Genomic DNA, 12684 nt, shown 5'->3' with positions numbered 1-12684 from the left:
TGACCACACCTGGAGCAGATCCATTGGCCAGAGTCTCGAAGTGCTGTTTTAGAAACTGCTCCTGGTCCGGGGTACGGGGGCTGCCTTCCTGCAGTCCATAGGGGCCAGTGCCTCCCTCCTCTTCCTCTTCTTCATCTCCCTCAGCTGGCTCTTCAAGGTCTGAGGAAATGCCATCCACACTCAGGGGCTCCGTGCTCTCAGAGTCTGGATGTGGGGGAGGGAGAAAGAAGCATCACGCTGCACCCATCTGTTACCAGAGTCTCCACTCCCACCTCAGTCCACTGACCTGCGTGGCTCTGGCCCTCCCTCAGGGCTGCAGCCTCACCTTCATTGGGGTGCTCAGGGCTAGAAAGGCGGCTGCTGCTATAATCCACAGAGCAGGCACTGTCAGGGCTGTGCTTCTCTGAGCCCCTGTTGCTTGGATACACTCTTCCCAGGGTCCCTCGCGCTGGTGCCTGCACCTGGAACTCACTGTCGGGAAGGCGGCAAGGGAAAGAAGAGAGAAAAGAAGAGCAAGGGTGAGCAGCAGCCACTAGACTCCTGCCTTCCTTCTTTCCCCACCTATAAGCAGGACTGGGGATGAGGCAGTGGTGAAGTGGCAGGCAAGCCTGAGTACCCTGGGGCCAGCCCTCTATTCATTAATGAAAACTCGGAGGGAAGAGAGACTAGGGGCTGCATGGCCCCAGGGGTCTGGTGGCAGCAGGATGCTTGCCTGGTATCCAAAGTGGGACTGTCACTCGGCTCCGGGTAGACAATACCATCTTCAATGGGTGTAGGCTCCAGATCTTGGGGAAAGACCCCTTCCTCTTGGGACAATAATCGGATAATGTGCGGGCAGGAACAGGGTTGTGAAGGCTGAGACCGAGGGTGCTTTTCATTCTGGAAACATACAAAGGGGAATTACTGGAGTTGTTGATGTGACAGAGAGTCTGGGAAAAGGGATGGAGGTAGGTAAGGATTTGGTGTGCACTGTTCTGGGAGAAGCTGGATACTCCAAATCTGAGGACAGACACCAAGAAGCCGAGCTGGCTCCAACTAGTGCTCCTGAGCTTCTCGAAGTACTGTATTAGCATTCTGGCTGCCAACCTCCAGCTACCACTTAATGTCATAAGCCCTCCAAGGAACCCAGCCCAAGACAAAGGCTACCCTTTGCTTCTTCACATCAGTCACCATACCGCACAGCCTGCGCAGCCCTACTCTGACTTTGCAGTTCAGGTTACCCATATGCCACATGAGCAGAGCAAGCATAGCTGGACCAGTGCTCAGGCTCCAGCTGTTGGCACAAGGCTGGCTAAGGCTGCCTGGAGAACTTTAGGGAACTGGAAGAAAGCTGGCTCACCTGGATAGTATGTGAGATCTCAGGGGCCTCCTGATCATGCTTCCCAGGACCAGATGGAGTCATGGCCAGCAAGTCTTGGCTACGGCCCCGAGAGCTTGGGGTCAGTGTCTCTAGCTGCCGCAGGTCCAGCATGGAGCGAACACTCATCTCGACGCCAGACTGAGCCCAGCGCCCTCTTCTTCTGGGTCTTTGGTTGGCTGCAGGAGCTGGATCCAGGAACTCTACCGTGTCTGGTGCCTGGTACAGGGCAGGGATGGGAGAGGAATAACAATAACAATTACACAATAGTTTTAGCAAACGTTCATATATCACTTAATGTGTGCCAGGCACTTTACACATATTAGCTCATTTAAACCTCAAAACCACCTCACAAAGTAAGTACTATTCTCATATTTACAGATGGCAGAAAAACTGAAGCACAGCCGGCTTAAATAACTTGTCCAAGTCCCATAGACAGTAAGTGGCCTGCCTGTAGGTTAAACTCAGGGAGTCTCATTCCAGAGTTCATGCTCTTAGCTTCATTCTACATCCTGTCTTCTGGTCTCTGTCTTCACCTTGTGTCATGGCAACCTCTAGAAGTCCGCTACTCTGAGGACAGCCCCAACAACACCAAGAACAAACTAACAGCCCAGCCTTGAGACCCTTGGCCCTGTCAGAACATGCCAGAGACACCACACCACTATCATTCCATGTAACTGCTATTGACAATGAAAGGTACTGGCACTCAAAATCCTGACATGAGACAAGTGAGGGCTGGGCTGCCCTGGGGCTTGCTCTGAAAGCCTTTAGCCTCCTTCTGGTTAAAGTAGCCACTCAGTTATCAGTCCTCTTATGGCCTTTCCCCTCTACCTATCTGGAAATTCTAACCTTACCTCCTAAATTGAGGTCTTCAGAACTACATTTTCTCCACATTTCTGCTCTTTGAACCTTTGATTTTCTTGAACTTAAGTTCTAACCATGAGCCTCACACACCTTCTTTCTACTCCCTACCTCAACCTGTTTTTTTTTTTTTTTTTTTCCACATTTACTCCGAGCACTCCAGGTCACTGAACAGGTGGAATACCTCCCCTAGGAGAGACCAACCCTTGCCCACAGGAAAAAAAACACCTGGGCCTCATCACCCCTAACCTAGGGCCAGCCCACCTACCTGAACTTCCCCCATAAGGCTCTTCCTTGGACACAAGGGGTGGAGCATGTGAGCAGACCCCACACCCAACTCGCCAGGCCCAGAAAGCCCTGCTTTCACCTTCCTTCATCTCTTATAACCTTGGAAGGGCATTTGAACAATGGTGACTCACCCGACTCATCTCCCAGTGGGACAGACTTCGGGGCAGGGCTGGGCTGGGCACCGAGGCTAGACAGAGACAGGCAGTCAGAGAAAGTGTCTTCTGCCACCCCCCGCCCCCTGCCCGACCCCGGAGCCCTGACCCCACACCAGCCTATACCCTACATGGCCACAATGATGCTCCAGTTTCCTCAGCTTACATTGCTCTTACCCCCGCAGTCCCAGAAAGGGCAGATCTAGCCACTATACCAATTGGTTCCTGTCTGACCCTGTACCAGACTTCCACAGACCTGGCTCTTTCTTGGTACCCTTGGCAAGGATAGGCAGAGCTGGAAGTTCTTCTTCTTCAGTGCCCTCATCTTCTCCCTCCTTGTCACTGTCTGATGAGAGAGGTGGTCCAGAAGACAGCATTGACGGGGCCTCATGCCTGTGCCAAGAGAAGGAAGGTCATGGAGAGAGAAAACTCAAAGAGGGCAGAGTCCGACATCATGGGTCTTTGTGTGAAAAGCGGGCATTGGGGGATACAGAGTTGCCGAATGGCAGGTGCAGAGCAAAGAGGAGGAGCAATGAGATCATAGTGAGCAATCTGGATGCCCAGCCACTGCTTGTCCTTATCCCATATTCTGTTCTCACCGGTTGGGCCCAGCAGCTCTTTGGGGAGAAGATGGTCCTTGCTGCTTGCTCCCTCGCTGACGCTGGCGCAGCTCGGCCAGACGCTGCCTCATGCTGATGGTCATCTCAGAGCTCAGGCGCCACACAAATACACAGCTGGGTAGAACCACAGAGTTGGGTGAGGGATGGTTAGGGTAGGACTCTGGGGGTAACAACATCATCCGTCCCCCTTCTCCATGGGCTGGCAAGGACACCAAAGCCACGCTCTAATGCCAGGTCAGGCCCAGTCAAGAAATATCTTTGTTCAGCCCTAATTGACAGACATTACTGGGGTGAAGAAAGAGAAGGGCAGGATGTGTTTGTGGCACAGAGGAACATAGTGGTTTCTGCTTACCTGTCCCCTGACACAGAGATGAGATGTTTGCAGTCATTGCTAAATTTCATGCCAGTGACAATCTCTGTGAAGAACAAAGAATATGGCCTATAAACCACCCTGAAGTCCCAGCCAAACTTCTGTTCCAACAGTGGCAAGGGGAGGTGGGTTGGCTGGAAGGGAGGGGCAGGCAGATATGATGGGTCCAAGAAACCAAAGGAAGAAAGAGTAAAGTTCCAGGGGTAGAGTACTGGGCTACACTCACCTGAGTGGCCAAACATGGTGGCCACACACTCGCCTGAGAAGAAGTCAAAAATGGAGAGGTTCTTGTCAGAACAGCTGGTGGCAATGTAGATCCCTGAGGGGTCTGTCTGCACCTGAGGGGCGGGACACACAGCTGGAAGAGAGTGGGAAGCACCAGTCCCTCTCCATCTAGCAGCCCATCCTTCTGTTCTCTGGCCCAGTGTCCATCCTTCTGGGCCCTTACCTTAATCAGAGTGCCATCTTCACCCTGTGACCCTTTAAATAGCTTCTTCTGCTTCCCACTGCTGATGTTAAAGATTCTGTAAAGAAACATACTCTCATTCACATGAGGAGGAGGTCAAGCATACCTGGGTGGCGGTTATGCCAGCACTCATACCCAACCCCATTCTCTGTGGGAACCACTCCCCAACACTGAAGGGACTACTACCTCTTGGGCGAGGCAAAGTACTCATTCTGCAGGCTCAAGGGGGCACAAAGTCCTGGACAAGAAGACAGACATGGGGACTGAGCTGCCTAAAGCTGACCCCCTTGGGCATGAAGGAGTGTGGTCAGATGGTCTGAGAAAGGGATTCCCACCGAATATTTCGGTCCTGGCAGCCAATAGCCGTGTATTTCCAGCTGGGCTCCACATCCATGTCATAGAGGGTCGTCTTCCGTACCACGTGGTGTGTCCGTGTAAACTGTACTCCATCTCCAGACTGCAGGGGTGGAGCACGTGGGCAGACCCCAAGCCCAAACACCTCACCAGGCCCAGAGATCCCTGTTTTCTCCTCTCTTCACCTCTTGTAATCTCAGACAGGGGACTGGTAGAGACCCCTACCACCACCCACTGCCCCATTTGGGGAAGCCCCGTCCCCTCACCTTCTGTGCAGTACGGAAGTAGATGCTCTTGTCTGCTCCACAGCTGATCATGCGGACTTGCCCATCGCTGGCTATGGAGGAAGGGGGCCTAGCTATTCCCACTGCTCTCACCACATGGGACCAGCCCTTCCTCTGCCTTCCCTCAGTATTCCCTTCCCTATTAAATCACAATGCTTCCTTCCAAACCTAGGCTTTCCTTTCTTCCTATTATCAACCAACCTGGTTGGCTCAGGTCCCCTGGACTGAGAGTCTACATTCCACCTGTCTTCCCATCCAACCCCAGGCTTTCCAGCTGCTGCCTAACAACCCCCACACCCCACGTGACAGGCACACCCTTCTCACGGAGGCAGGAGGCAGGTGGCAGGGGGAGGGGTGGATGTTGGTAGTATGTGGTAGAAAGTATCTCAATTGCCCTGCCCCCACCTGCAAACTTGACAGCAGTGATGGCAGATGAGTGCTCGTCCAGTGTCTGCTGTAGGCTGTACTCCCGTCCAGCATCCAGCACATGGATCAGCCTGTCCCGGCTTGCTGAGGCTAGCAGCTTCAGACCTGGGGTTAGAAGAGCTCCATCAACCTACAAGCACCCAGAGCAGGCCCCTATCTAGGGCTGGCAAAGAGGCTTGCAGTAACTGAGCCCCGTATCCCTAAGCCATGTGAATTGTGAAGCACAGATAGAGCTGTCCTTCCCAAAACCTACAAAAACACTAAATGAATCGAAGGACTTACAGTCCAACATCCAAAAGCCAGGACAGATATAAGTGGCACTGGCAGGAATGGAGGAGCGCTGTACCATTCTGGGCTAGGGACCAGGCATCCTCCTTACCTGTGTCTGGCTTAGAGTACTCCAGGCACAGAATTTCTGAGTCATGGGCCTCCACCTTCAGCATCTCACTTAGGGACTGTAACTCATGCACCCTGCAAAGATGAGGAGAGGAAGGAGGTCACTGCCAGGCTTCAGAAGGAGAGACTCACCCTGCTTCCTCTCCCCCAACCTTTTTCAAAATTTATTCTTATTTATTTTTGAAATTTTAGGCTTCGAGAAAAGTTGCAATGAATACAGAGAGTTTCCATATTTCCTTTATTCATCTTTCCCCAATGTTAACAACATACATAAGAACAGTTCAATCACCAAAACCATAAAATCTACACTGGTACAATACTATTAATTTAAGGCTTTATTTGAATTTCCTCAGTTTTTCCACAATGTCCTTTACTGGATCCCCAGGATCCCATCTGGTATACATTTAGTTGATATTGCTCTTTCCCATGTATATAGATATCTTGGTCCCCAATCTTTTTGAACCAAACTTTTCTAAATCTCTGTATTTGAGGACCTAACTTCTCTGGCCTGTACCACAGAAGGCTGTCAATACCCACTCCAGGCCTCACATTACCTGAGCGTGCCCATACGGTCCCCTGAAGCTAGATGCTGTCCATTGGGGCTGATACACACAGAGCGAATGCCCACACGGGGATCCATCAGGGACCCGTCACCTTTGTCTCCTCCAAGCAGCTCAGTGTCCAGCAGGGCCTGAGTGTTCCCATCCACGTAGATAATCTTAATGAGGTCCTAGTGGAGCAGGTCAGAAGTAGATAAAAGGCAGGCCTGACTCAGTACAACTGCAAGGGGAGAGGAATGCTAGACAAGATAAACCTTTGGCTCTCTGAGCTCAGTCAAATGAGAACTGGAAGATCACGGTCTGGGGACCCAATTCCTGAGAAGGTGTGAAGGCTGAGGGGATGGGGATACTAGCGTGGAGTGGGGCCCTAAGGCCTCAGGGCTCACATTGCTGAGGATGTTTCGGTGCAGAGTGGAGCCATGCACCCCAGAGCTCTCTGTGTTCCACAGGCGAATGGTGTTGTCCGAGGAACAGGTGATAAAGGAACTAGGGGGCAGGCAGGCCTGATTACTGTCCTTCACTTCAGGGTAGACCTAAAGGGGCAAAGGGAACAAAAATCAGATTTCTAGTTAGGGAGCAGTCTCTTGCCTGCCCAGGGAGAAGGGAATGCGATTAAAGGGATAATGCTGGCCAAGACTTAGCCCAGTCACATAGTCAGCAAGCTGTAACTACTAGATCATCTTCATAATCACTAAGGGGAAGCACATTAACCAAGCACCCACTACGCACCAGGACTCTTCTCTGTCTCCCACTTACATTATTTCATTTAACACTTAGAACAATTAGATGAATCAGGCACATCACTTTACAACTGAGGAAACTGAGGCTCAGTCAAGTTCAGAAACTTGTCCACAATCACCCAGCCTAGAACAAGGTGAAGCTAAGGATCGACAGCGGCACTTTAAAAGTCTAAGATACATAAGCATGAAAATTCAAATGCAATCCTCAGGACCCATCTGAGGCTAGACAGATATACAGGTGTGTTGCTGAAGAAAAAAGGAGGAAGCAGGAATGTAACATTATACTTGGGGATCCCCACTTTCTATCTTCACAATGGTATCCCAACAAACCTGGTCAGTCTCAAGCCAGGCCAGTCCACATACCTCCACACTCCAGACGCAAGAGGAATGATACAGAGCCGAGTACACCTTGCCCACTTTCTTGGGGTCTCTCACGTCCCAAACATAAATACTGTGGTCGTTGTATACACAAGACAGCCACTGATTAGTGGGATCAAAGGTCAATGCAATGGTGTCTGGATACCTGGCATTGGCCGCTCCAGAGAAGAGGCGACTGTAGGGGAGAGGACAGGGTAAACTGGTGAGTGAGGAACTGATAAAATGAACAACTGAAGGGAATGAAAACAAAAACCAGCCCATAAAGGAAGGAGCAGAGCTTAGGGAGCTCTTTCCAGATCTGCAGGTTTGAAAGCAATTGCTTAAGAAAGAAAAAAGCAGCCCCCGGCAGCTGTCAGCTGGGAGCTGACCCATACTAGCTGCTGGGCCATGGTGTTCTGATGAACACAAACAATGTCACAGAATGTCACAGACAAGGTTACTCTGTGGCCATGACAGAGCAAAACAAAAACAAGACTACTCTGTCATTGTGTCTGGGCACAAATAAAAACAAGATCACTGTGCAAACCACAAAAATGACCGAACATCATCCTTTCCAATCTAGAAGGACTTATTGCTGCTTCTTTACTAATTACAGCTTTAGCCCCCAACTTTTATATAAAAATTATTAGGCTGTCCAGTTAGAGAATTGCCCACACCTTCCTAACAGCATCCAACCAGAGCAAAACTTCAATCTCTTGAACTACTCCTAAAATCACTTCACATAGTTCAAATCTTACCATACTGCCCCCTACTTATCATACCCCCCACCTCCTAAGATAGTCCCCAGTTCTCCTTGGTTACAACTAGTACCAATAAATTTTAATTTATTTGTTTACAAAGGTGTTCTGGTACTCTTGGAGGCATCGATACACTATTCACCTTGTTCCCTGAAGCACAGCCAGGGAAGGCTGGGCACAGCGTGAGGCTCTAAATGGAGGTAGGAGACCCATGTAGCTCACCTGGCCTCAGTGATGCTGGCAATGTCTGTCCCCAGAGCATGGGGCCGGGGCAGGGTGCTGAGGAAGTGTAGGTTAGAGGGGTTGAAGAGGCGCACAGTGCCATCAGCGCAACCACAGAAGATGTAGTCCTGGTTCACAGAGATGCAGTAGGCCACGGTGGTCTGTAAGCAGAGGGGCTCAGGTCAGCAAGAGCCACCTGCCCAACCTTTCCTCAACAGTCACCTGCCAAGAGGAGAGACCAGCCAAGGCAGGGGCAAGGGAAAAGCAGCCCAGCTGCTCTAGCCTGAGCCTCTCAGCTGTCATCTAGAGATGCCCCTCCCTCTAAAAACAGGTGGCCAGAGGACCACAGCTATGTTTGGGGGATGGGAGTCAGGGATCCCTCAAAGTTACTAAAGGTTTTTGCAAAGAAAACCAAGTAGGAAGAACCCAGCAAAGAGAAAGAAACAGCTTGAGAAAGAGAGGAGAGTCTAGGCACCACTTACTGTGAAGCTGTCTGTGTTCTGAGCAGAAGAGGAAAGCAGGGGAAAGAAAGACAGAAAGAGAGCAGAGAGGAGGCAGTTATACAGATCTCCACAGGATCGAACTGGGCCAAGCTCTGGCTCCCTTAAGCTTTTCTCCTGGGGTCCCCTCCTGCATGCATGAGGGCCCAGCCTGTGGTACGAAGCTATAGGCATCAGTTCTCCCCTGAGCTAAGATATGGGCACTCCCAACCCACTGGGCCAGAAGTACTTACTCTCAGCTCCACCCACTTATCCAAAAGCCTTCGATCACTGAACTCGCACAGGAGCCCTGAGGATGTGATGCAGAAGGTGCTGTCTGCCTTCTTCCCTCGGCCACAGGCCACATCAGTGAACAGGTTGTTCCGTAGTTCTCCCAGCAGCCCTGAGCGACCCAGCAGGGGCACAGTGGCATTCACCTGTGGAGACATATACCACTGTTGCCCACCCATCTACCCCAGAGCCCACACCTGGAAACCAGGCCCCCCTGGCTCTTTGAGACTATTCCTCGGCACAGAGAACATCTGGCTTATCCAGAACTTCTGTATAGCTGCTGATCAAGCAGAGAGGTGCCCAAATAGAGCAGGGTCTCCTAAGGTGGGCTGAGCTGGCCCTGGCCCTGGCCCTGGTGGCTACTTCAGCCTCAGCAACTCACCTTTGAGGTCTTACTGTCATCGAGGTACCAGAACTTGATGTGCCGGTTGCCTGCAGTGACAAAGTAGCTGCAATCTTCAGAGAAGGACACTGCTGTCACCCGACTGGACACCTTATTGGAAGCTACCACAATGTTTTTCTGGAGGGAAAGCCAAAGGAAAAATCAAAGGTCTGCCTCTTGGAGCTAAGAAGAAAGAAGCTCAGAGGATAGAGAAGGGTTAGACAGGATTTATACTTAAAAAGTTTCCAGAATTTACTGGTCAAAAAAAGGGGAGGGAGAAGAATTTCTTTTAGGAGTTGAATAGATTCATTTCCTCTGGTGGTCCTCAGCGAGATGACGTTAGCCTCTTCTTACCAACATGCTTGGCTACATGGTTGCTCTCTCTTGCTTTAGATTACTTTCCAGAATGAGACTGAGATCAGCAGAGTGGAGTAAAGGGGCTCAGGTCATCACCTTCCTGGTGCCCCAACAGGCCCTTGGACTCCCATGAGCCCGCCCAGCCTACTCACCTTCCAAGCCCAGACGTTAACGATCATGTCATGCTGGTAGCCCACGGAGACAATGTACTTGGCACTAGGGGAGAAGGCCACACAAGCCACACCATATTTATGCTCCTGCAGCTCTGCCACCTGGCTACGTTCGGCCACATCCCAAACCCGCACGGCAGGCATGTGACCACTCTGCAGGGAGGCAAGAACTAGAAGTGAGGGCCAGAGGCATATAGCACCCCCTACCCTTTCAGAGTAGGGGCCCTTGCGTCCCCAGCAACTGGATACAATCGCTCTAATGACCTCTTGGTCAAGGGCAGAGTGCTACACAAGGAAAAGGTAGAGAAGAAATACAATAAATATCTCAAGACAACAATGATTATCAGAGAGAAAAAGGTCCCAGATTTTCAATATCTCCGGATAAGGGTCTGCACCTCTATTTACTCGAAGCTCCTTGAGCGATTCTGATGGGCAGCCAGGGTTGAGAACCACTACTACTCATGGCCTCCCATGGCCTCCCTTTCAGACTGAGAAGGTAAGATATTCCTCATGTGCCCAGAAGGGGGCCTCCGGGGACAAGGAACATTCTAAGGCAGTGTTTCCCTTAAAGGGTGATTCCCAAACTGGCAGAATCAGTATGATGTGGGAACTTGTTAGAAACTCAGATTGTGGTGTCCCATCCCAGACCTACAGAATCAGAAACCCTGGGGTTAGGCCCAACACTGTGCACTTTAACAAGCCCTCCAGGTGATTCTGATATACACTAAAGCTCAAGAACCACAGTTTAAGGAATAGCAAAAAACAGGATTTGGCATCTGTTCACGAATACAAAGTGGCCAAGCAGCCTTAACTAGGCCTAGGATTGTAACTCTGTGCTGAGGCCAGGCCACCTACCCTCTTCAGAAAACTGCAGTCCTCTTTCTTCACTTACCTCTCCAGTGACCAAGTACTTGCCATCAGGGGAGAAGGCAAGGGCAGTGATGGTTTTTCTGCAAGAGATGAAGCAGGTCAGAGGGGTGCTGGCAGCCTAGCCTAAGCCTGACTCCCTCACAGTCCCCTCAAAAGGCAAGACCGGCAAACATCAATGGCACATGTGGCATTTCCCCAGAGAACCCCAGACAGTGCCCTTCTCAAAGTCGCCAGGAGAAAGAGGTGCTCCCTGAGGGCCCATACCCATTTACCTGGAACTGTTGAGGATGTGGTGCTGTTTGTGTTTCCGGGGATTGAACAGCACGACCACACACCTAGGGAGATGAGTGAGACGACAACTTAGCACCAAACTACAGCTCTCCCAGGAGCTCCCAGACTACCTGGGAATTCCAGTCACCCAGCAGAGGGGCCCCACTTGCCACTGATGGCAAATGACTGCAACTTGTTCTTGCTTCCTTTCCCTGCCCACAAGGGCCTATCTTTGCAGCCCCTTGAGTGTGAAAGGCCTCCCTGGAAGCCTATTCCCACCGGGTCAACTAAGCACTAGCACCATCTCTGATCATACTTACAAAGGCATAAGGGACAAAGACCTTCCCATAGCTCTTGCATATAGCCCAGGAAGGGGTGCAGGTGAGGAGAGTACACATGATTTGGGCAAAGCAGGCCACAGGTATACAACACAGGCTTAGAGTTACACTTGTGTCAAGAATTTGTGCTCCAAGGAAGGGTGAGGCCTCTAGGTGTGCATCCACATGTATACCTGGCAGGAGCCAGCCCCCCACACCCTCTACATGTCAGATGAGGAAGAGGCATGGGACCAAAATTGCAGGAAAGCTCCGCAAGACTAAGGGGAGGGGAAGAGAGAGCCTGAGAGGGCCTAAAGCAGCCTGCTCAGTGCCTAAGAGCTCCAGGGCTCAGCCCTGAAAATCCCTGACCCCTGAAAAGGACCCTCCAGATTATCAGAAGACTTGACCTGTCTTACAGAGAAGGCTGGGAGTACTCTCTGAATCAGGCAGCAAGGCCAGATGGGAGCAGATTCAGAGCAACTTTCCAGAGGCAGCTCCAGAGAGGCTAGATGATAGGAGTCAGGGGCAAAAAGCCAGAAGGAATAGCCAGGCACTGTTTTCCCTTAGGCTCCTTGGCTGTCAGCAGGCCTAGGCCCATTGTACGTCTGCCTCCACATCATCAGCACTGTAATTAGCTGACAGGAGCACGTGTGGGGCTTGCTGCTCCAGGTAAGGGAATGTGTAGAGAATAAGCAGAGGGAGACAACCCCCAGACCCAACCTTGTTTAGTAGGAAATCCCCTGTAGCTACCATATCCAGATTCCAAACTTGCTAGGTGAGTATAAGCTGCTACTGAGTGCTCAGCATCTTAGGCTCAATAAACCACTTAAATATGCAAATTCTACAGGCAATCTCTGGAGATGCTAGGATCTCTGAGATGTACCAGGTATGCCTAGAACTGCCAAGCAGACCAAAAGCTGTAGAATTCCTTAGTCACATCCTCTTCTTCTCTAACCCCCTCCCCCAAATCCTTCCCCACTGTTTTCTTTCTCCTCTCCCCATCCCCTGATTTTTCCATGTTACCCTTTCTTCATTCCTTTCTCTCTTTTCTCTTTATACCAACTTGCAGTCTTCTGCTTCCCTTCCAGAATGCCATGTCAGGAGAGTTTTTTAACATACTACAAAAATAAGATGGTTTTGGAAACTCTGTCCCCCACCATTCTCCCTCTTCTGCCCCAACACACACACACACACACACACACACACACACACACACACACACACACACACACACACACACCCAGGTACACTTGCTCAGCTTCTGTTAGGGGCAATCCAGGATACAGGGAGGCTAATTCCTCCAAATCAGATAGACTCATAGGACCTTGGAGCTGAAA

General features: G+C 50.9%; 1 protein-coding gene across 5 annotated transcripts in view; it reads right to left on the bottom strand.

Annotated features, from left to right (window-relative positions):
• MAPKBP1 (mitogen-activated protein kinase binding protein 1) overlaps positions 1-12684 on the bottom strand; it is a 52687-nt gene that overhangs the window by 5171 nt on the left and 34832 nt on the right. For 3 of the 5 annotated variants that reach the window (XM_016152280.2, XM_016152279.2, XM_016152283.2), the window contains 24 exons: positions 11033-11095; positions 10783-10840; positions 9873-10043; positions 9364-9501; positions 8945-9127; positions 8694-8711; positions 8212-8372; positions 7238-7427; positions 6521-6667; positions 6129-6304; positions 5558-5649; positions 5158-5283; positions 4735-4805; positions 4450-4571; positions 4097-4172; positions 3875-3986; positions 3631-3694; positions 3258-3392; positions 2915-3051; positions 2638-2693; positions 1340-1576; positions 713-879; positions 326-471; positions 10-204 (listed from right to left, as the gene is read on the bottom strand). In XM_016152280.2, coding sequence (XP_016007766.2) covers positions 10-204; positions 326-471; positions 713-879; positions 1340-1576; positions 2638-2693; positions 2915-3051; positions 3258-3392; positions 3631-3694; positions 3875-3986; positions 4097-4172; positions 4450-4571; positions 4735-4805; positions 5158-5283; positions 5558-5649; positions 6129-6304; positions 6521-6667; positions 7238-7427; positions 8212-8372; positions 8694-8711; positions 8945-9127; positions 9364-9501; positions 9873-10043; positions 10783-10840; positions 11033-11095 — 3041 coding nt within the window. The remainder of the gene's footprint in view (positions 1-9; positions 205-325; positions 472-712; positions 880-1339; positions 1577-2637; positions 2694-2914; positions 3052-3257; positions 3393-3630; positions 3695-3874; positions 3987-4096; positions 4173-4449; positions 4572-4734; positions 4806-5157; positions 5284-5557; positions 5650-6128; positions 6305-6520; positions 6668-7237; positions 7428-8211; positions 8373-8693; positions 8712-8944; positions 9128-9363; positions 9502-9872; positions 10044-10782; positions 10841-11032; positions 11096-12684) is intronic. The other 2 variants (XM_016152282.2, XM_016152281.2) reach the window with 2 other exon arrangements.

Source organism: Rousettus aegyptiacus, unplaced genomic scaffold (assembly GCF_014176215.1).
Source record: "Rousettus aegyptiacus isolate mRouAeg1 unplaced genomic scaffold, mRouAeg1.p scaffold_m13_p_3, whole genome shotgun sequence".
Classification (NCBI taxonomy): Eukaryota; Metazoa; Chordata; class Mammalia; order Chiroptera; family Pteropodidae; genus Rousettus; species Rousettus aegyptiacus.
Note: the sequence above shows the minus strand (reverse complement) of the source record. Positions and strands in the feature narration are given on the sequence as shown.